The sequence below is a fragment of the Botrytis byssoidea genome, assembly GCF_014898295.1.
Source record: "Botrytis byssoidea strain MUCL 94 chromosome Unknown BBYS_012, whole genome shotgun sequence".
Taxonomy (NCBI): Eukaryota; Fungi; Ascomycota; class Leotiomycetes; order Helotiales; family Sclerotiniaceae; genus Botrytis; species Botrytis byssoidea.
The window spans coordinates 227639-246500 of NW_024065853.1; the positions used below are offsets into that span (position 1 = coordinate 227639).

General features: G+C 41.5%; 7 protein-coding genes across 7 annotated transcripts; 4 read left to right on the plus strand and 3 right to left on the minus strand.

The window, feature by feature from the left end:
- Window positions 1-826: 826 nt before the first annotated feature.
- On the plus strand, window positions 827-2784 carry EAE97_006479 (uncharacterized protein). The gene is made up of 7 exons (XM_038876992.1): window positions 827-1136; window positions 1205-1257; window positions 1314-1551; window positions 1609-1966; window positions 2030-2277; window positions 2346-2546; window positions 2613-2784. Exons 1-7 carry the CDS (start codon window positions 994-996, stop codon window positions 2677-2679), a joined length of 1308 nt encoding a protein of 435 aa, XP_038731924.1. The 5' UTR covers window positions 827-993; the 3' UTR covers window positions 2680-2784.
- Window positions 2785-5086: 2302 nt separating this feature from the next.
- Window positions 5087-7501, minus strand: EAE97_006480 (uncharacterized protein; the record flags this gene model as incomplete). The annotated part of the gene is made up of 15 exons (XM_038876993.1): window positions 5087-5229; window positions 5398-5517; window positions 5597-5671; window positions 5757-5896; window positions 5983-6070; window positions 6120-6173; window positions 6231-6285; window positions 6338-6433; window positions 6483-6556; window positions 6621-6658; window positions 6713-6778; window positions 6835-6906; window positions 6973-7047; window positions 7104-7197; window positions 7300-7501. 15 exons carry the CDS (start codon window positions 7499-7501, stop codon window positions 5087-5089), a joined length of 1392 nt encoding a protein of 463 aa, XP_038731925.1.
- Window positions 7502-8596: 1095 nt separating this feature from the next.
- Window positions 8597-9199, minus strand: EAE97_006481 (uncharacterized protein; the record flags this gene model as incomplete). The annotated part of the gene is made up of 1 exon (XM_038876994.1): window positions 8597-9199. The coding sequence occupies one exon, from the start codon at window positions 9197-9199 to the stop codon at window positions 8597-8599; it is 603 nt and encodes a 200-aa protein (XP_038731926.1).
- Window positions 9200-10016: 817 nt separating this feature from the next.
- Window positions 10017-10452, minus strand: EAE97_006482 (uncharacterized protein; the record flags this gene model as incomplete). The annotated part of the gene is made up of 3 exons (XM_038876995.1): window positions 10017-10041; window positions 10099-10383; window positions 10436-10452. 3 exons carry the CDS (start codon window positions 10450-10452, stop codon window positions 10017-10019), a joined length of 327 nt encoding a protein of 108 aa, XP_038731927.1.
- Window positions 10453-10814: 362 nt separating this feature from the next.
- On the plus strand, window positions 10815-11886 carry EAE97_006483 (uncharacterized protein; the record flags this gene model as incomplete). Its single annotated transcript, XM_038876996.1, has 4 exons — window positions 10815-10831; window positions 10884-11376; window positions 11429-11497; window positions 11548-11886. The coding sequence occupies 4 exons, from the start codon at window positions 10815-10817 to the stop codon at window positions 11884-11886; spliced, it is 918 nt and encodes a 305-aa protein (XP_038731928.1).
- A 536-nt stretch (window positions 11887-12422) lies between these two features.
- EAE97_006484 (uncharacterized protein) lies at window positions 12423-13556 on the plus strand (the record flags this gene model as incomplete). Its single annotated transcript, XM_038876997.1, has 2 exons — window positions 12423-12560; window positions 12684-13556. The coding sequence occupies 2 exons, from the start codon at window positions 12423-12425 to the stop codon at window positions 13554-13556; spliced, it is 1011 nt and encodes a 336-aa protein (XP_038731929.1).
- A 1879-nt stretch (window positions 13557-15435) lies between these two features.
- EAE97_006485 (uncharacterized protein) lies at window positions 15436-18774 on the plus strand. Its single transcript, XM_038876998.1, has 2 exons — window positions 15436-16300; window positions 16577-18774. Exons 1-2 carry the CDS (start codon window positions 15898-15900, stop codon window positions 18232-18234), a joined length of 2061 nt encoding a protein of 686 aa, XP_038731930.1. The 5' UTR covers window positions 15436-15897; the 3' UTR covers window positions 18235-18774.
- Window positions 18775-18862: the final 88 nt, after the last annotated feature.

The window sequence follows — 18862 nt, forward strand, 5'->3', positions numbered from 1 at the left end:
TGACACCCTTGAAGCTAATGAAGGGCTATTCTGTGATACAAAAATAGTCACAATTAGTTGAAATTTGGATGTGTAGTGGTGTGTTGAAGTTTGGGGGTATTTGTGAGGGGGGATCTTTGGGTTTCGTTAACCGTCCTCCCTAACCATTTGTACACAACAGTTTGCGACTTTGAGTGGACTTCCCTTGGGCAAAATATATCCAATAATTTTACCAAATTCTTATATCAGGTCCAGCTCAGACTTAAACATCGAAACAAAAAAAAGAACAGACAACTGAGTTATGGTTATTGACCATCAATTTTGGATCTCAAGTGACGCTTTTCAGTTTTCCACTTGGAATACTGAAGCGTATGGCAAAACCATTCGAGCCATTCCACTGTGGTAGAACCAATATCTTGAGACTCGATTTCGACATCTCATTTAATTGGTGTGGTTCATTCGTGAATGTCAGCTCCTGTTACACGTGTAGATGATACGCTTTTGCCATTTGCCAGAGGTAATAACAATATTTTGTCTCTTTTTTCCAAGAGCTGGACCATTCAAATTGAGACTTCAAATAAAAGACAAAAATCCAGTTGTATTAACATCTTTGAATTCTTATTTTGGTCAGGAGCAGACAAATAAGTATCAATTTGCACGGATCCCGGATCCCGTGCATCCGACCTAGACGTAGGAGAAAAAAAAGATCAAAATTGATCACCCCAATAAATTCTATAATTAAATTATGAAAATTCATAGTAAGAGACAAGACATTGTATAGGTTTCAGTTATGATACTACTCAAAATTTTGATTCCTTGAATTGAAATGGAATAATTGGATTGTTGAACGACGGGTTTCGCCAGTGGGCAATTCCGATCTGTTTTTTTCACTCCACAAAATTAATCCTGGAGTCAACGCACACAATTTCGATCTGAATATACAGCATTTTATATGCAAATGTTTCTTCTACACTCTTCTTGAAGAGGTTCTGATTCTTATTCCTATTCTTCAAGATGGAAAATCTCTCTTCCCGATGTCTTCAAAACATCTCGTCGGAAGAAATCCGAAATTTCATGGGTACGGTATTTGGAAATCCTTGGTCTGAAAGTAATCCAGATGGTATCTTTCCTATGGGTATTGCAGAAAATAGACTTATGTATGTTTGATTCTACATTGGGAATCGGGTTTCCATCCTAGCTATGATTGACGGATGTGAAAATTTAGGCATAATGAAATTGCAAACTATATAAACTCAAATTTTCGGGCCACCCCAAAAAGTACCTTGATGCATATATACATCATCTCAAAATATATAAGTTCTAACAAAATGCAGTGCTCACATACGGAGATGGACCAACCGGTTCCTTCGAATTGCGTGCTGCTCTCGCCACATTCTGGAATTCAAATTTCTCACCAAAGGAATCTGTGTCCAGGGATCATGTAACAGTTATGGGAGGAGGTACTTCTATTCTTGATGCATTAAGCTATTGTATCGCTGGAGAGAATGAAGGGATTTTAGTTGCTCAACCTTTCTATGTTGGATTTGTTGGAGATTTCGAAGATCGTGCTAGGTGTGTTTTGCCTATGATCCTATCTACCGAAGTTTTTATGCTCACTCGAAAGTAAAGAGTCAAGGTGGTTCCTGCACCGATCGGTGCACTCGAAGATGTAACTACCATGACTGGAGTCAAGAAACATGAAGAAGCACTCATTGACTCGAGAGAGAAGGGTGTGAAGATTCGAGGACTCATGCTCTGTAACCCTCACAATCCTCTTGGAAGATGTTATGCACCGGAAGTCTTGGAAGCATATCTTTCTCTCTGCTCAAAATACAGTATCCACCTTATAAGTGATGAAGTATATGCCATGGCTGTTTTTCCAAATCAGGATATACCGAATCCAATGTCTTTTACCTCGATACTTTCATTAGATATTGGGAAGTTCTGTGATCCGGCCTTGGTTTGTGTGATCTATGGTATGAGTAAGGTATGTATTGGCTTTGACTCTAGGCACCTACGAAGATTCCAATGCTGATATACATTGCTATAGGATTTTTGCTCGAATGGCCTACGTATTGGATGCATCATCTCACAACATAATCCCACGCTCCATCGTACTCTAGGAGCAATATCAAAATTCGCTTGGGCATCCTCATTGTCTGATCACGTATGGACATTAATGTTGAATGATCAAAAGTTTCTAGATTATTATTTCTCAACGCTCGCTCAAAAAATGAGAAATGCGTATGAGCTCTGTACCAGGCGATTGAAAGAATTCGGCATTTCTTATATTCCTGCGTAAGCACACATTTCCTTTTCAGTTCAAACCACGGGAGCGAGGGACTAATAGACGTTGCGAAATACAGATCTTGCGGTCCTTTTATTTGGATAGATCTCCGTTCATATCTTACATTCCCAACCATCGAGGCAGAACGTATAGTCTCGTGGAAGATGTTGAAGCATGGGATTTGGTTAGCTACAGGTGAAGCCTTTGCATCTGAAGAGCCGGGTTGGTATCGTATTACTTTTGCTATGGAGGAGAAAGATTTGAGATTTGGTATGGATAGGTGAGTTGAGATGAGAATTGGATAAAACAATTGAGATTCTCTGCTAATTCATTACTCATGATTTAGATTATGGAAAGTTTTGGGTATTCTCGAAGAAGGCAAGACACAATCTTTACTAGACACACAAAGCTGATGTAGAGTCGTTGGAAAGAGTAGATCAACATGTAGATCGAGATATTGAACAGGAATACCCAGAATCGTCTAATTCTTCTCATCTTTTTCAAGAGAAAACTCATCTCGCATTCGTTTTACAATGAATAGAACATTAGAATACGCTTGCTTCAGTCCACTCTTGACATTGGAACACTCGTGATCGTTAGAACCCCGAGGAATGTGCAAAGCAGATAAGGTAATACTTAAGTCTCAAATACAGGCACGCAAGACTACCAAAAACACGTAGGGGATATGGTGAAATTTGACTACAAATAGCTGCTTTTTCTGAGCTGCTTCATTCGTATCCTGTAATATCTAACCCCACCAACCCCACTCAAATCCTAGCTCTCGTTTCCATTTGCAAGTATGAAGAAGTAATCAAAAATGCACTGGTTCTTCAACAAACAACGCCCGTTTGGCTTAGCGGTAAAGCGCATCACTAGTACTTGTTTCCAAACGATGATATGATGAGATCCTAGGTTCGATTCCTAGAACGGGCAATCATCAACTTATGAGGGGTAGCTTTTTTGCTTTCTCTGCTTGTCTTTTGCCGCAAATTTTGTCTATGCTAAGTCTCATAGGTACAACAGGCGCAAATGTACCAAGATCTCAACATGATAAAAAGGAATAAATACTCTTTAGATCACACAATATCCTTCAACCAATAAGAAGAATCAGGACATCTTGAAAGGTGGTGGGTACAACTCGGTATTTGATTTGTTTGGGGTAGATGCATCAGCCCGAGCCCCTGACGATTCGCTACGCCCCGCTTATATTCTTGCACCACACAAACACAACATTTGAAAAAATTAGTGGTCATTTTGGATTCTCCACATGCATGCGTATGTTTTGACCTATCAGACACATTTCTGATAATCGCCGATCTCACCCAACTTCTCGCGTTATCTGATGACCCAAAAATCGAAAAAATAACGTCTTTAAAAAAAGAAATCTGGAAGGAAATCTGTCTGGATGACGAGAAGAAAACAAAAATGTTACTCGCATGAGATCAGAAACTCTCTGACGGGGAGTCGAACCCCGGTCTCCCGCGCATTGCCAGATGATGACAAGCGGAAATCATGACCGTTAGACCATCAAAGATGTTGTTTTTGTTGGAAGGGAGTTGTAATTTACGTATTATATAGCACATTTCATGACTAGGCAGTTTACATAAGGATTCCTCTTAGTTCTGAAAGGTCAAAGTGGGGTAATTATCTGGGGACAACTAGACATCCATTTGGAACTAGATCTCGAACCTTGCGGTAAGATATCAAGAGTTCTAGACTAGAGTAATTGCTGATATATTACTACAAAGTCTATAAAGCATATGCCTCACACGTTTTGGGACTCCACGCTATCAACATTGTCTAGGTAGATAACCACATGATACATCCCATCAAGTTCCCTCCGACTTCTACCAATCATGAGCAGTAGCTTCACACGCTTTTTAAACGGGACTGAATGCCTCTCGCGTGATCCATCATAATAAAGCTTCGAGGTCAAGATAGAGCTTTCCCTAAACAATATGGACTTGGAAGGAAATCGTATATATATGTTTAAAAAGAATGTGAAGAAAATCGTATATCTATGTTAAAAAAAATGTCGATGAGAATTTAAACCACATGCACCGCCGACATCGATAAAAAGGCACAACTACTGTAATCAACACGTCTCCGATACTCTCCAGATCAGGCTCACTGTATCTCACCATCCCACCATCCCAAGCAGCGTCTTCCAAATCTTTGTCCCTCGCGATATGGATACTTTCGACTATCCCATTATCAATTTCATCTCATCCACCATCATTTCCTGTTAAGATTCTAATGTTTTTTTACGATACTGCCAGGTACAATATAGATAAACCAGTCTCCATTCTTCTGCGTACATATAATTTTTAAATTCCTATTGTGTAGCAACTTATAGAACTAGCTGTGTGTGGCATTTTAGAAGATAGAAATTATTGATATGGAATTGGAAACAGTACATACAATCTCAACCTACTTAACTAATCGAGAATTCTCACTTTGTTTCTGAATACCGGGAAACATCATATTGAAAATATGGAGAAATGTTTTTGAGAGAGAAGCAAGAAATCATAGGCAGGTAGTCTGATAAATTCCTTCTTTATAGATCGTTTTATCGTGTTGGTTCCACAAGTTGATATAATGAAAGATTACTGTATATGCTATTCACATCTCTATCGTTTCTAACTCGATACTCTCCACTCAGGTTTCCACTTTGAGTCTAAATCCCCATCTCAGTATCGCTTCTCACAACCTTCCTTCATCTTATCACAAATCTTCAACTCCCTACAAGCCACAATCGTAAGCTCATGGCATGCTTCACATTCCCGCCTCAACTGTCTGTCCAACAGCCAATTTCAAGACCTATTTATCATCTGAGTGAGTAGTTTCATATCCTGGTTCTAGACCAGGCTCAGATGGTTTAGCTGGCTCGGATCCGTAATCTTTGGGTGTTTCAACTGGAACATGTTCGCGGAGGGCGAGATAAGTTGTTGGCAGACAAATTACTAATATCCGGTTAGTGAAGGGAAGGGGGGGGAGGTTGAGGTAGGGAAAGATATTGAGAGGATAGTGGACGGAACGCATAATGAGAGTGGAAGTAGTAAGAAGGAAAGCAAAAGGCAGGTCTGAGGAGACTAAGTCTGGTGAAGTAGAGAGATGAATAGAAAACGCACCAAGTAAGATAGTATTTACAACCATTGGAACACGACCTCTATACCAATCCCTTGTGTTAATACCGAAAGACACAGCTTGAGCGAAACTTTCTTGACCACGAAGAATTCCTGTAAAGCGTGCTTTGTGACTGTTAGTACCATATTGAGACGACCAGAGTCAAGTTTCTGGGAAAGCAGCTCCAATGAAAGCTTAACGTACATAATTCTGAAATTTTATCCGTTTCGGTGGATACGAAATAGTATAGCCAATTCTGTAGTGATTGTTGTGAGAAAGCTATGGATGGCGTGTATCATTAGCAGGTAGTTCTTTCTGATCATATAGTATTGCACGTGGAAGAGTTTGAAGAGAGGGTACATACACCATAACAAGATGACAAAAAACCCCTTAGTAAATTCTCCATCGGTCCAATCGAGATCAGGTTGTTCGGCACCGAATTTCTCATTGACAACCCAGGCGTACGTCCAAGCTACGATATGCCAGAAAATTACGTAGTAGAAACTTTTTAATTTTGTTAGTGGATGGAATTTGATAGGTCTTGAAAAGTTTGACTGGTAGAAAACAAAACGATTGGGCGGTAGACATACCCAATATTAAGACGTTGCTTGACTGAGATTTTCTTGTAATCAAGTAGCGTACTCATGATTTGGGATGCGAACAGGTTGGCGAAATTGCCTATTCATCGTTAAAAGATGGGCTTGTAGTTGAATCTAGGGAAGCATACCGACGAAACCAATCAAAGCTCTAGCACGAACTCCGAAGTAATAAACCTCATAATCTGATAAATGTCAGTTCTAGATTCTTGAAGTCTAAGATAGGGGATTCAAGTACTTACTTCCAGAGTATTGATTGAAGTATGCAGCCCAAAAGACAAGTAATAGTAGTAGAATCTTCAATGAAGTTAGTGTAGTTCATAGAAGAAAGTTTATCGGGTAAATATACATCGCGTCTTGCACATGTTTTAATGAGCGCTCTGATTTCCGCTTTGAAAGACTTTTCATGCACAATCTTGATTTTCGATCCATCAGATCTTTGGGCCTAATGAAGTCAGCAAATTAGTTATGGATAGTATCTAGATTCAACCGACCTTGTCTGGAGGGGAGAGTGCAAGAGCTATGAAAGCAGCTAGACATTGAAGGGTGATGAAGATAATGTATACAGCTGTATGGCGCATTAGTGATTTTCCAAAAATCAGACTTCAAAGAGAATAAAAAGAGTCACTCACCATACCCAACCTTTCCCTTTTTCTTTTGGTTGCTCGCACTAATGCCTCGTTAATAAGAGCCACAAAGCATGAGATATTCAGACATCACACACTGATTAAGACCCAAAACAATAGCACCACCAACAAGCGGTCCTCCTGTACGAAACCACAACCAAATACTATTTTCATTAGCTCATTACCTCCCATACATCTCGAGACAACGGATTCCACGCACTTCATATATTTTCCTCTTTTCGCCGGTTCCGGATATCCCAAGCAACTGCTCCCTCTGAAGCCCAGAACAATCCTGCACTGAACAAGATATCAAGTCAGTTTATCTATGCTATATCAAGCTAGTATTCTCCAAACTTACGAAATTCCACAAGTGACAGCTCCAACGAGAACCAGCCAAACAGTTCCGTATCGATTGTTCGCATATAAACCAGCCCTATGCTTTATTAGCACTTCTCCTTGTTGAACTCGAAAGCGAAGGAGAAAGCATACGAATAGACTGGATACCCCACTGCTCCAAGCGTCAATGTATACTTCAATCCTATCCGATTCGCAATTGGTCCTCCTAGTACACAAGATATTCCCACTTCACATCCAATATTAGCAAATTTTCAAAGGTCAAATCTCCTCCCCAAAAACATACATCAAGACCAAGTTAGACTTGAAGGAACTTGGGCAAGGAACACACTCAAACCAAAAACCAATGCGTTAGCAGCATTAACCAAAAACGGCGATTCAGCACCTCCAGCACCTAGAGACGACATCGCATTCCACATTCCCGGGGCCAGAAATCCTACTGCGCCTATTACAAAGGCATGGAAGAGGGATGAGCGGTACCATAATTTTTTCTCTGGTTGCTGTTCCGATGGCGGTTGATCTAAGGAAGTCATGGTTGCTACAACCTGCGAGCGAAGAGGAATCGGGAGTTATGACTGAGAGAGAGAGGGATATCGAATACGAACATCGTAGATGGAAGGAAGGATATATATCTCTACACCAACATCTAGCCCAGTAGGTAACCACTGAACCAATATTGAATATTACCTCACACATATACAGATTTTTCAATAGCCATGTCCATATTGTTGGAATCAGTATCCAGCTTCCTTTCTAGTCGTGAATCTCACTTGGCTACAAAGCTGCTTTTGATAGAATACGAACATTGATTTTATATATGCTACAAAATCACCTACATTGAAGAATTGCGTGATGGCATAAAATAAAGCAGCAATACATTTTCAGATGTACATTCAATGCGAATTTGACGCAGGTATGGCGAATGATGCTCATCATACATCCTAGTATGTAAATCCCGACGTTGAGCCGATAATACCCAGCTAAAATTTATATATAATCCACTTTGAAGAAGGTAGATGAAATATATTTTATATATGTTAGGAAGCTGACCCCAAATTTGTTGATACGTTCTAGATTGCTATCTGTCTGTATGAATCATATAGCGTCGCATGAACATGGGCAAAATCGTTCATCACAGTCATATATCCTCCGCACAACTTGCAAGTACTCACGAAATTTTTGGCTCAGTAATATTTGTACAAGACTCCACATATGTAGGATTGTTTATCCTGGAAATGTTGATGTGAACAGAACTAGCTGTTCAAAGCCTTTTGTGTATTAATATCATTTGGGACATTCCAACCATGTGGGGTATTCAGGGCGGGTTGGAAATTCATGCCACTTTGATACATTGAAATAATCTGGACCATTGGAATCATTTGTCACATTCAAGCCACTTGGAATGCTCAAAACAGTTTGGACATTCACGCCACGTTGGGATGTGCAAACCATTTGGGACATTGGAACCACCATGATATATTCAAATCAATTAAAATATTCAAATCCATCCATTGAAAGTTTCAGGTGCAAGAGCATCGATACATAGTATTGATCAACACTTAGAATCCAGCAATAATCCTATTCAGCTCAATATCCAGCTACAGCTGAACATCTCCCCCCAAGAATCCTCACTTTCTCTCTCCAGCCCTCGACCCATCCCCCTCAACAGAATCATCATCAAGCTTAAGCTCCTCGAAACTCCTGATAGGAATAACGCTTGTCTCCCTTCTAAACGACACAGTCTTGCTTGCTTCAGCGCCACGAAGAGTCATCGTAACAGAATCCGAAGCTCTTCTCTTGATCCTCTTCGACTCCAATCTTCCACCACGATTTTCAGCAAGATCACCAAATTCCGTGCTCTTGGCGATACTCTCGTCGGCTCTACGCTTGGTCGAAGTATTGAAAGCGTTTGATCCCTCCACACTTCTAATATTGGCAGGTTCAGGAAGAAAGAGCTCGGGGATCTCTTCGATGAGTTGAACTTGGTGCTTACGACGTTTCTTGGAACCTTGAGGCAGACCGCGGAGACCCAAAAGTATACCATGCTCGATGGAGGCATAGAAATCTGTATCGTTGTCGCGGTTTGCGTTGGAAGAGGAGCCGTAGTTCGACGTTGGCTGATGGAAGTAGATTGATGAGCTCTTTCTACCCATTAGCGCGGTAGGAAGATTGGGGTTGTCGGAGGTCATGGGTGAAATGACTGGAGCGGCTGGTGGTTTGGGATTCGACATGCTGGCTTGTTGCTTTGTGATAATGTATTGGTATTGTTGTTATTCTTGGTGTAGTAAAACTGGTTTCAATGGCTTGAGAATTGAAGGAAGTGTGTAGAATATCTCAAGTGCGGCTTGGGACTGCGGCTTGGTCGAGATTGATTGACTGTGGCTCGAATGACTGTCAGGATCAACTTCAGCTATCTTATATCAACTTAATTCACACCTTGGTGTATTGTGATAATGTTCACCAGTAGGTTTGGATATTTACAAATCCCAACTTCAATGGATATGTTATTGTAGATTGTGATGGTAGATTGATTGTTGTTGTTGTTGTTGTTGTTGTTGTGGAATAAAGACATTAATATATTATAGTATGAAAATGAGACCTGGTGCTCCTAGAAAGTATGAATTTGGAAGAATGAGAAGGAGTTCATTTGTGTGCCTTGTTAAACCCTACTTAAGGTTTGGTTCACAAGAGACGGCAGAAATGTGTTGTTCACGAGAGTGAATGATATCATTTTGTTCCATCCATTGCTGTAGTGCTCACTAAGAAAAGTGCCGACGATCTAGTCCCCGAATTTCGTCATTTGGAGGTTGAGTCCCATAACGAGAACAGAATCAACTTCGATACGATAGAAGTTATGCTAATATCAATAGCACTTCTTGCGAATGTAACTTGTCTTCCAGTGCCATCCAATGCGCCACTTGCAATAATATATGAGGCTTCATTTCTGCCTGCATTGCTGGAAGAATCGAAATCCAGAACCTTATTCCCCAACTCCAAACCATAATGCAAATACGTAGGTAATACACGATCCCCCGATCCACAGCTTTACTAATGGTTCCGAAAATTCTTTTTTCTACACCAAAGACGTTAATATTCATTTGACCGCATTTTGAGGAAGGGGAAACCTTACTGATAGAATAAATCCGTCCTACTACTACCCAGATTGATAATCTTCGGACACCCATCGCGGTCCTTTTCTAATCTTGTACATTCGAAGCAATAGAAAGCGTCTGAAATGCCTTCACCTCCACATACGACACATTTGTTTTGATAGTTTCCGAAACTACACTCTTCGCAGATGCGTACGAGAGTTGTGGGACGAACGTAGGAATCGCATACAGGGCACTTTCCATCGCATTTATCGCAGAGACGTCCGATAGCAATACCAGATTGCTTTCTGCACATTACGAGATCTCTAGAGGCATATTAGTAGCTGTAGTCTCAAAGTAGAGAAGATTTGTACATACGGATGATGGCGAGACATATTTAAGTATCTCTATAGATATGAAGCTGTAAGTTATCTTCCTGCACAGTTCTCAAAAAGCAAAGGTACTTCAATTTTGAAAATTGCCGTAGCTGGAGAAGAGATGGTTATCTGAAGAGCTCAAGATATTTGTTATTGATATCACCGCCACCAAAATATCGAGCTTTCGTTCTTTGATTTCTAAGCATTGACCACCACGCTAGTACCGACAGGGATCTCTCAATACATCGCATATCCAGTATCGCATGTGAATCAAACGGACGTGATTGAATGCTTTGGACAATTACATTTAATTTTCTACTTATCTGGTCGACATCATTTCGAAAAGGTCTACTAATACATTCGAGGTGGTGGTAACGAATATGACAGACATACCAGCGTGAGTAAAAAAGTACTCTGGTCCTATCATGAAAGCTTACTAATAAAGATAGACCCGTGGCATCTGCAGTTGTCGTTCCTAAACAAGATGCGCCAAACGTTAAAAGTCCCCGCAGGAAGCGTCGACAATCATCCGTGTCCGAAGATGCTTCTAAACGTCTCCGAATCTCCACCGAAGACAGCGCCATCTCTACATCCACTTTACATTCCTCTTCACAAGCTTTAGATTCTACAAAGCTTGAATCACCTGGAAAGAATCAACCTCTTGCTGTTTCACCAGAAACCTCGAGAAATGATCGTTCCGAAAGAAGACGAAGTAGCGTTCAAGAGGAACGCAAGCGTGGCCAAAGATTATTTGGAGGCTTGTTGAATACTCTTAATCAAAGTACACCAAATGGACAACAAAAAAGGCGACAAGAGATTGAGGCACGACAAAAGGAGAGAGCCGCGCAACGAAAAGCTGAAGCAGAAGATAGGAAGAAAGAGAAGGCAGCGAGTCTTCAAGCGGTACGAGTGGTTGAGCAAGTGAAATTTCAGGAAGAATCGGTTAGTGGTTTCTGAAAAAGGGATGAGACAAGACTGATATGTTTCTGTAAAGATGCGAATGCGGCATTTGAATATGCTAGCTATGGCCCAGTTTCTTTCTACAGAAACAGAGCCAAAACTGGTAAGGACTAAACTTCCACTCATTCCGGGTATGATTACTGATCTATCAAGTATTACAAACCATGGCAATTATCACCCAATAACGAAGCCAGAATCAAGACCCAAATCAAAGAAGTAGAGATGTTGATTGAAGAAGAAAAGTCACAGTGGGCGAGTAAACATCCAGAACTAGGTCCAAAGGCTGATGGGGAATCTGAAGTAAAGGTGACGTCTGATGTGATGATGGGTGAGCCTCATATGGAGTCTCCATCTAATTCTAACATTGATACTACTAATCCAATCTCTACACTTGTTGCTCAGTCCTCACAGGTTAAGACTGAGAAAGATAATCTGGAAGAGCATAATGGTGAGGTAGTAGTAGAAGCAGAGGAAGATACAGTTATTTACTGATTGCTCTACATGAATGGGTTCAAGGAGTTTGGCTTGCCGGAAAACGCTCAAATGGTATTTAGGTGATGGTATGGTGTCTTTAGGAGGTCAATGATATCCCGAGCCAGCTTGTATTTTAGACCTGGCTATATTACAATGTTTCTTTTCGCTTCACCGTCACTTGCAATCAACTGATTTAAGGGGAGAATATGCAAGTCTCGGCTGCCAAGCCACATACGAAACTCCATACCTAGGCACAAGATGATATTCGGCGACACCGGATGTGGGACCAAACTGAAATCCGACGCCATCATCGAATGATTTGTCTTTCCATGATCAAATCTCGGAGTACACGACACATTGCCGTGATATGTTATGCGTTGCGCAACGACTAATCTATTGTCTGTTACCCAATTTTTATCGACTTGAACCGAGGCACGGCGATTGGTGGGGCAGCCTTGTTGTTTAAAGAGCCGACCTTTCCCACATCAGCCTTGTTTGAGATACTTTTATTTTTGATCTGTATTCATTGTATTTTACTTCAAACATATATCAAAATGGTTGATAAACTTGCAGTTCAAGACTCTCGAGTCCAATATAAATCGGCTGATTTGAATGGAAGAACTTACTCGTATATTCTTGCCGAACCTCAAAATGGTGCCGAACCAGTTGCAACTATCTTCTTGATTCACGGAGTAAGCATTCGATTTCCTTCCGGCTCATTATACTTTTCCAGTATTCAATCGAGGTTCAAATCATCAAAAAGCTTCTCAAAGGTTCAATCATTATGTTACAACAGTGTACTAACTTTCTTCTAGTGGCCTGACATGGCATTCGGCTGGAGATATCAAATCCCCGCTCTCCAAGCCCTCAACTATCGCGTCGTAGTCCCCAACATGCAAGGCTATGCCACCTCTTCATCCCCCCAAGAACTCAGCGCCTTTACCTACAAAACTGCCGCTGACGATGTTGCCGCTCTCGCAAAGGCCATCGGTGCCACATCTATTATCCTCGGAGGTCACGATTGGGGTGGAGCTATCGTCTACCGTATTGCTCTTCATTATCCTAAACTCGTCACTGCAGTCTTCAGCGTCTGCACACCTTTCTTCCCTCCCCAACAAAAATATATTCCCATGACCGTCCGACCAAATTTCAAATACCAATTACAACTCCAGGGTCCAGATGTTGAGAGGGAAATCCAAGGAAAGGAGAAGTTGAGATTGATGTTGAATGCGCTTTATGGTGGCCGATCCCCAGAGAAAGAACTTGGATTTTCTGTCTCCGAGGGTGTTCTCTTCCAGAATTTAGAGAAACTTGGTCCATCTCCACTTTTGTCCAAGGAGGAATTAGATCACTACGCAGAACAATATGCGATTAATGGAATTAGAGGCCCATTGAACTGGTATCGCACTGGCGAATTGAATTTTGAAGATGAGAAGGAGTTGGCGGAGGAATTCTACAAGGAGAATGGATATAAGGTTGAGATTCCTACCATGTTTATTGGAGGATCCAGAGATGCAGCATTACCACCTGCCATGGCGGAGAATATGCAACAATGGTTTGGAGAGGGTAAGTTGAGAAAAGAGGAAGTCGATGCGAGTCATTGGGCGCTGTGGGAGAAGCCAGAGGAGGTTAATGCCTATGTTAAGGATTTCTTGACAAAGGTCGTAGGGGGACAAAGCCATCTTTAAATGGAGATGTGAGTGGAAGATAGAAAGTCAAATAGAAATGGAAATTGCCAGTTGAAATAATCAGTAGTAAAGATACCGTCTTGGTTTCAATTGTACTCTGCGCCGGCTCTTGTGATACCTACCTTCCACCCTACCTACCTATAATAATAAGTAGATATTATTTATGTACATGGTCCAAGCTTCAAAGCACTCTTCGTCTCGCTGTGTGAAATGAAGGGGTTCCAATAATCATCCGAAAAATTAAAATTAAAGTGTCTACCTAGATAGGAATCTCACCCGATTTTCTCCTCTATCAAAATGCTATACTTTTCGTATAGATCAGGTGATATAGCATACCTACCCAGGTACCTAGATACTTTCGATTCCTCAAAATACCGCAATTCCAGCGTTTATCGCGGAACATCATATAATACATATATAAATACAAATACAAATACCACATAATCCGAGACGATAGGATATAAATGGGATGGGTAAGGTTATCATTCTGTGCTCGCTCGCTCGCTCGCTCACCGTTCTATCGGATTTGAAACCTTTTCTGGCGACTAATAGGTGCTAAGGTACTAAGTTATAAAGGACTAATCATACATTTGTTAAGAGAGTGTAGGGAAACAAGACTAGATGGATCATTTGATACACGAGGCAGATTGGAGATGGGATATCCATGTTGGGTGTGTGGGAGTGAGTGAGTGAGTGAGTGAGTGAGTGAGTGAGTTACACTAGGTGGGTAGAGAGTGAGGGAGGGAGGGAGGGATGCAGGCGAGGTGGGAGGTAGGGTAGGTTACTTTTGAGTACTGTACGGTGTACGGTGTAATGTGTCATATGTGTGATACCTAGGTATGTATCATTATGTGATTTGTGGGTGTGTACACCTTGAGGCCTGGATTGTGAGTAGATGACATGTTTTTACCATGAGTACCTAGGTAGGCATCTCGGCAGGTAGATTTTGCGGATAGAGGGGCAGTGAGTGAATGAATGAATGGATGGATGAATGAATGAGTTAAGTGGATGAGGGAGGGAATAGAAATATATGAGTGGGTATCTAGGTAAAGAGAAAGAGTCGAGACTTAACGGGCTACGAAAGAAGAAGTGTTTAGGTAAAGAATGTAAGAAACATGAATCATTGGATCATGTGGTACATACGTACAAGAAAGATGCATTAACGTCACTTTTTTCTTCTTAGATAGAGCCTCTCTCGCCCTCTTGCCCTCTTGCCCTCTCGCCCTCTCGCCCTCTCGCCCTCTCTCTGGTGATCCATTGGTGGGGCGTAATGAAGCTTTGAAGCTTCGGATCCAGCCACAAATTATATCTTATATGTCTATCCATCGTATCTCAAGCCACCTAGTCCGAGGTTATACTGTGACTCTGTCTGTAGACAAAGTTTCCCCTGAATGATATTGATCTGATATGATATGCTACGGTTCAAACCTTCTTCTTCATATCCGGCATTCATATCCGATTCAAATATCTAGTCACCCTTTACGGTGGAAATACAATCAACTCCATCCAGCCATCCAGCCATCCAGCCATCAGCCATCAGTCATCAGTCATCAGTCATTCAGCCACTATCCATCCAAATCACGTTCATGTTCACGTTCACATACCGATCCCAAATACTGTACATGCCATTACATCCATACCACCCATCCATACTGCACACTTCAAACACCGAATCATCTCTGATAATCACCACACAACCACCCAAGGCTTCTTTCTTTATCTAATTCAATAGATATTGGATCGCTTAATTAATGCTCCCACCAGACCGAGTTAGCCTCTCCTCTTCCCTCTCCCTCCTCTTATTTTTATTATTATTGAGTGGTGTACCCGTGGACCGACCGACCTACTAGAAGTAGAAAGTTTAGAAGGCTGTCAAGTTTAATTATTATTATTATTATTATTATTATTATTATTATTATTATTATTATTATTATTATATTATTATTATCATCTTTCATCCATCTAAACCCAAAACTCAAAACGCAAAACTCAAAACCCCTTCTACTCAAAACGCTTCTTCCACTTCCACCACAGGCTACTACTGTACAATCAAATCAATCAATCAATCAATCAATCAATCAATCTACCAACGTACCAACCCACTCACTACCTACCTACCTACCTACCCGACCGACAATTCTTACTTCAATCAAAACCACCACCACCACAACTTTCTCAAATATAAATTCAAACAAAAATAACAATTAAAAACTTGTCAATTTACTTGCACTTGATTTTATTCTGTTTTTGATTTTGGTTCTTTGATTCATCATTTCATTCACTCTACTACTTTCATGAATTTCTCCTATTTCCAACCAATCCGCAAAGTACATGAGGCGAAATGACAGACGCATGTATTGTATGTTTAGAGGACCTGGAGGTGGTAGTGGTCCAACAACACGACGAAGAAAAAGTTGGGGTTCCGGATCCCGTCCCAGCACCCAGCTCAGTGGTGCAAGACCCCCAAACCCATTCCCCAGAGGCTCTGGAGCTCGAGAGGGGCAACGCCGGCAAAGATCCTGATGTCGAGCATCTGCAGCGTCGACAATGTATTTCTTCGGGGAAAAGTAATGGTAATGGTAACGGTAACGGTAACGGTAACAATGCTTTATGCGTGGCGCAGATTAAACCGTGTGATCATGTTTTGCATGATCATTGTTTGAGGGAATGGAGTCAGAAGGCTAATAGTTGTCCGATTTGTCGGGCGAGCTTTAATTTGGTGCTGGTACTGGATGGAGTTGGAGGTAAGCTGAGTACTTTTTTTTTCTATTTCATTTTCGAGGGTGTCATTTGGTGTTTTGTTATATTGCGATGGGGAGATGCGATTTTTAAGATTTTGGCTGGATATATTTTTGGTGGTCTTTGAGGAACTGAAATGCCTTTTGCGATGATGTAATTTCTATTTCTTGGGAGGTTCAAAAGTTATATACTCTTTGCGCCTTGCAGCCAGTATTTGAGGGCTGCCTACGACTTTACGAGTTATGCAATCATTTGGATTAATAACTAACTTAACTTTCCAGGAACGGTACAATCAGAATATACCGTCGAAGATCGAAAACAAACGGCCGAGTTCGACTTGGCTGCGTGGCAACAGGATAACCCAGAAGATTTTGAGGATGAGGAAGAAGGAAGATCGTGCCCAATCTGCGACCAGTCCGATCAAGAAGATGTTCTCCTGTTATGCGATGGATGCGATGCTCCTTATCATACACATTGTATCGGTTTAGACAATGTTCCAGGTGGTCACTGGTATTGTATGGAATGTGTGGAAAGTGGTGCTTTTGGCCAACATGATGAATCGCAAGGACCCGCGAGAGCGATCCCCTTTTCAGGACAACACATCAGCAGAACTCAGGCCAGCGTTCGACGTGCTCGGAGGAATGGCAGACAAGATAGGTGGATTAATGCCTGGGGGCAATTAAGTAGCGCAATCCGAAATGTCGCTGGCGTTGACCTCGATTTTGCCGAGGATGATCAGGAGTTGAGGGGTTATAGGGACCTTCAACAATTTTCCGCTACAGAATTCAACAGATGGGAACAACGATTACATATCGCGAGACGTCAAGGTGCTGGTCAAATATTTCGAGCTGCAGCACCACAAGTTGTTCGAGAGCGCATTCAACCACCGGCGCCTGTTGTTGAAACTCGGGAAGAGAGACAGGCATGGGGAGCTATGGAGAGAGCTCAACATCTTGATGATACATCGAATGCAAGGAAGCGCAGAAGATCAACTGCATCACCAGCTAGTCGTGGTGGCTCAACGCCAGAAGAACCTGAACGCAAGCAGAAACGTCCAAGAACACGGATTGTTCAAAATGGATCATCATCTGTCGCATCATCCAGCACGAATCCTCAACCCCGACCTTCATCTAGTAGGAGTAATGGTTCACCAAGGCAATCACCAAGACTTTCAGATACCATAAATACGAACATAAACACAAACGCTGAACCTACATTTCTTTCTTCACTTCTTCGAGAAGTTGAGATGGCACCATCTTCCGATGATGATTCGATAAGGTTTGGATTGGATGTTACGTCTAATCGAGCAAATGGTGCTACAAGTCCATCATTTGATTATTCATCTCCTGCTACCTCACCAGCCTCTCCCGCACCTTTTCGCAGTCGCGCAATATCAACCACACCCCCACCAAGAGGTCGGCAATCCCGTTCTCCTCCTTTGAGCTCAACTGTTATGCCTGATTTTTCTGCGGTTCACTATTCACCAAATCGATCACCAACAGTCGATTCACCAAGTCAAATGGCTGGGGGTCAAAACAAAAGAAAGAGGGATGGATCGCCTACACCGGAAATCCGACAACCTCAACCTCGTAGACAAAAAATATCACGAGCAAGATCTCAAGATTCTTCACCCGTACGAACAAATGTCGTGAATTCATCAACATCTCGATCCGAAAATACATCACCATTACGAAATGCAATGTCAATTGAAGAGAAACAAAGCATCAACAAAATAGTTAAAACAGCTCTCGGACCTCATTGGAAATCTCAAAAGATTTCAGAAGAACAATATGCTGATATCAATCGAAATGTTTCGAGGAAACTTTATGAACTTATTGCGGACAAAAATCACGCCGACGGAGATAAAAGTTCATGGGAAAAGATTGCCACAATGGAAGTTGGCAAGGCGGTTCAATCTTTGGGAAATCAAATCTCATGAAAGGGATCTGGAATGGAATTTTAATTGTAACGAAACGCATATTACGAACCAACGGACGGCGAAAAGATTTTCGGGATATTTTCTGGAGGTTTCTTGAGGGCATATTAAACATGGAGTCACAACTTACTATTAGCGAATGGAATTACCTTTTTGTTTTCTTCTTCCCTCTTGTATTACAAGGAAAATTGTAATTTGGTGTTATATGGAATGGTGTGGAATGGAGTGGTTCATTACAGGGCATTGGTATGCATAATGTGAATTGCTATTTATGATACCATTAATATATTTTCTTGCGCTGGAGCAATGGGAGAATGGAGGCATAGGAGAGTGTACAGGTGGGGTCTCTGGTTTTCGGATTCGGGAGATTGGAGATTGGAGTGTTTGTAATATTTGGGATGGAAGAGGGTTTTTGAGTAGTGTGCTTTATGCGAGATTTGTTGATTATTTGGGGAGGTGGAATTGAGAGGTGAGAGTCAAAGGGAAAGAGATGATTGATGGTGATGGTGATGGTGATGGCGGTGGTGGTGGAAAGAGTTATTGAGAATTGAAATGAGATAGTTTTGAGAAAGTTAGTCGGGTATGGAGATATCCATTGTCAAGTGTGAAATGCGAAATGTATGTAGAATGT

Bases quoted from the DNA above. Each gene is read 5' to 3' on its own strand.
- EAE97_006479 (XM_038876992.1), top strand. From the start codon at position 994: ATGGAAAATCTCTCTTCCCGATGTCTTCAAAACATCTCGTCGGAAGAA. The intron at 1,137-1,204 runs GTATGTTTGATT...GTGAAAATTTAG, and splicing joins ATTGCAGAAAATAGACTTAT to GCATAATGAAATTGCAAACT. The intron at 1,552-1,608 runs GTGTGTTTTGCC...TCGAAAGTAAAG, and splicing joins GATTTCGAAGATCGTGCTAG to AGTCAAGGTGGTTCCTGCAC.
- EAE97_006485 (XM_038876998.1), top strand. From the start codon at position 15,898: ATGACAGACGCATGTATTGTATGTTTAGAGGACCTGGAGGTGGTAGTG. The intron at 16,301-16,576 runs GTAAGCTGAGTA...TTAACTTTCCAG, and splicing joins GGTACTGGATGGAGTTGGAG to GAACGGTACAATCAGAATAT.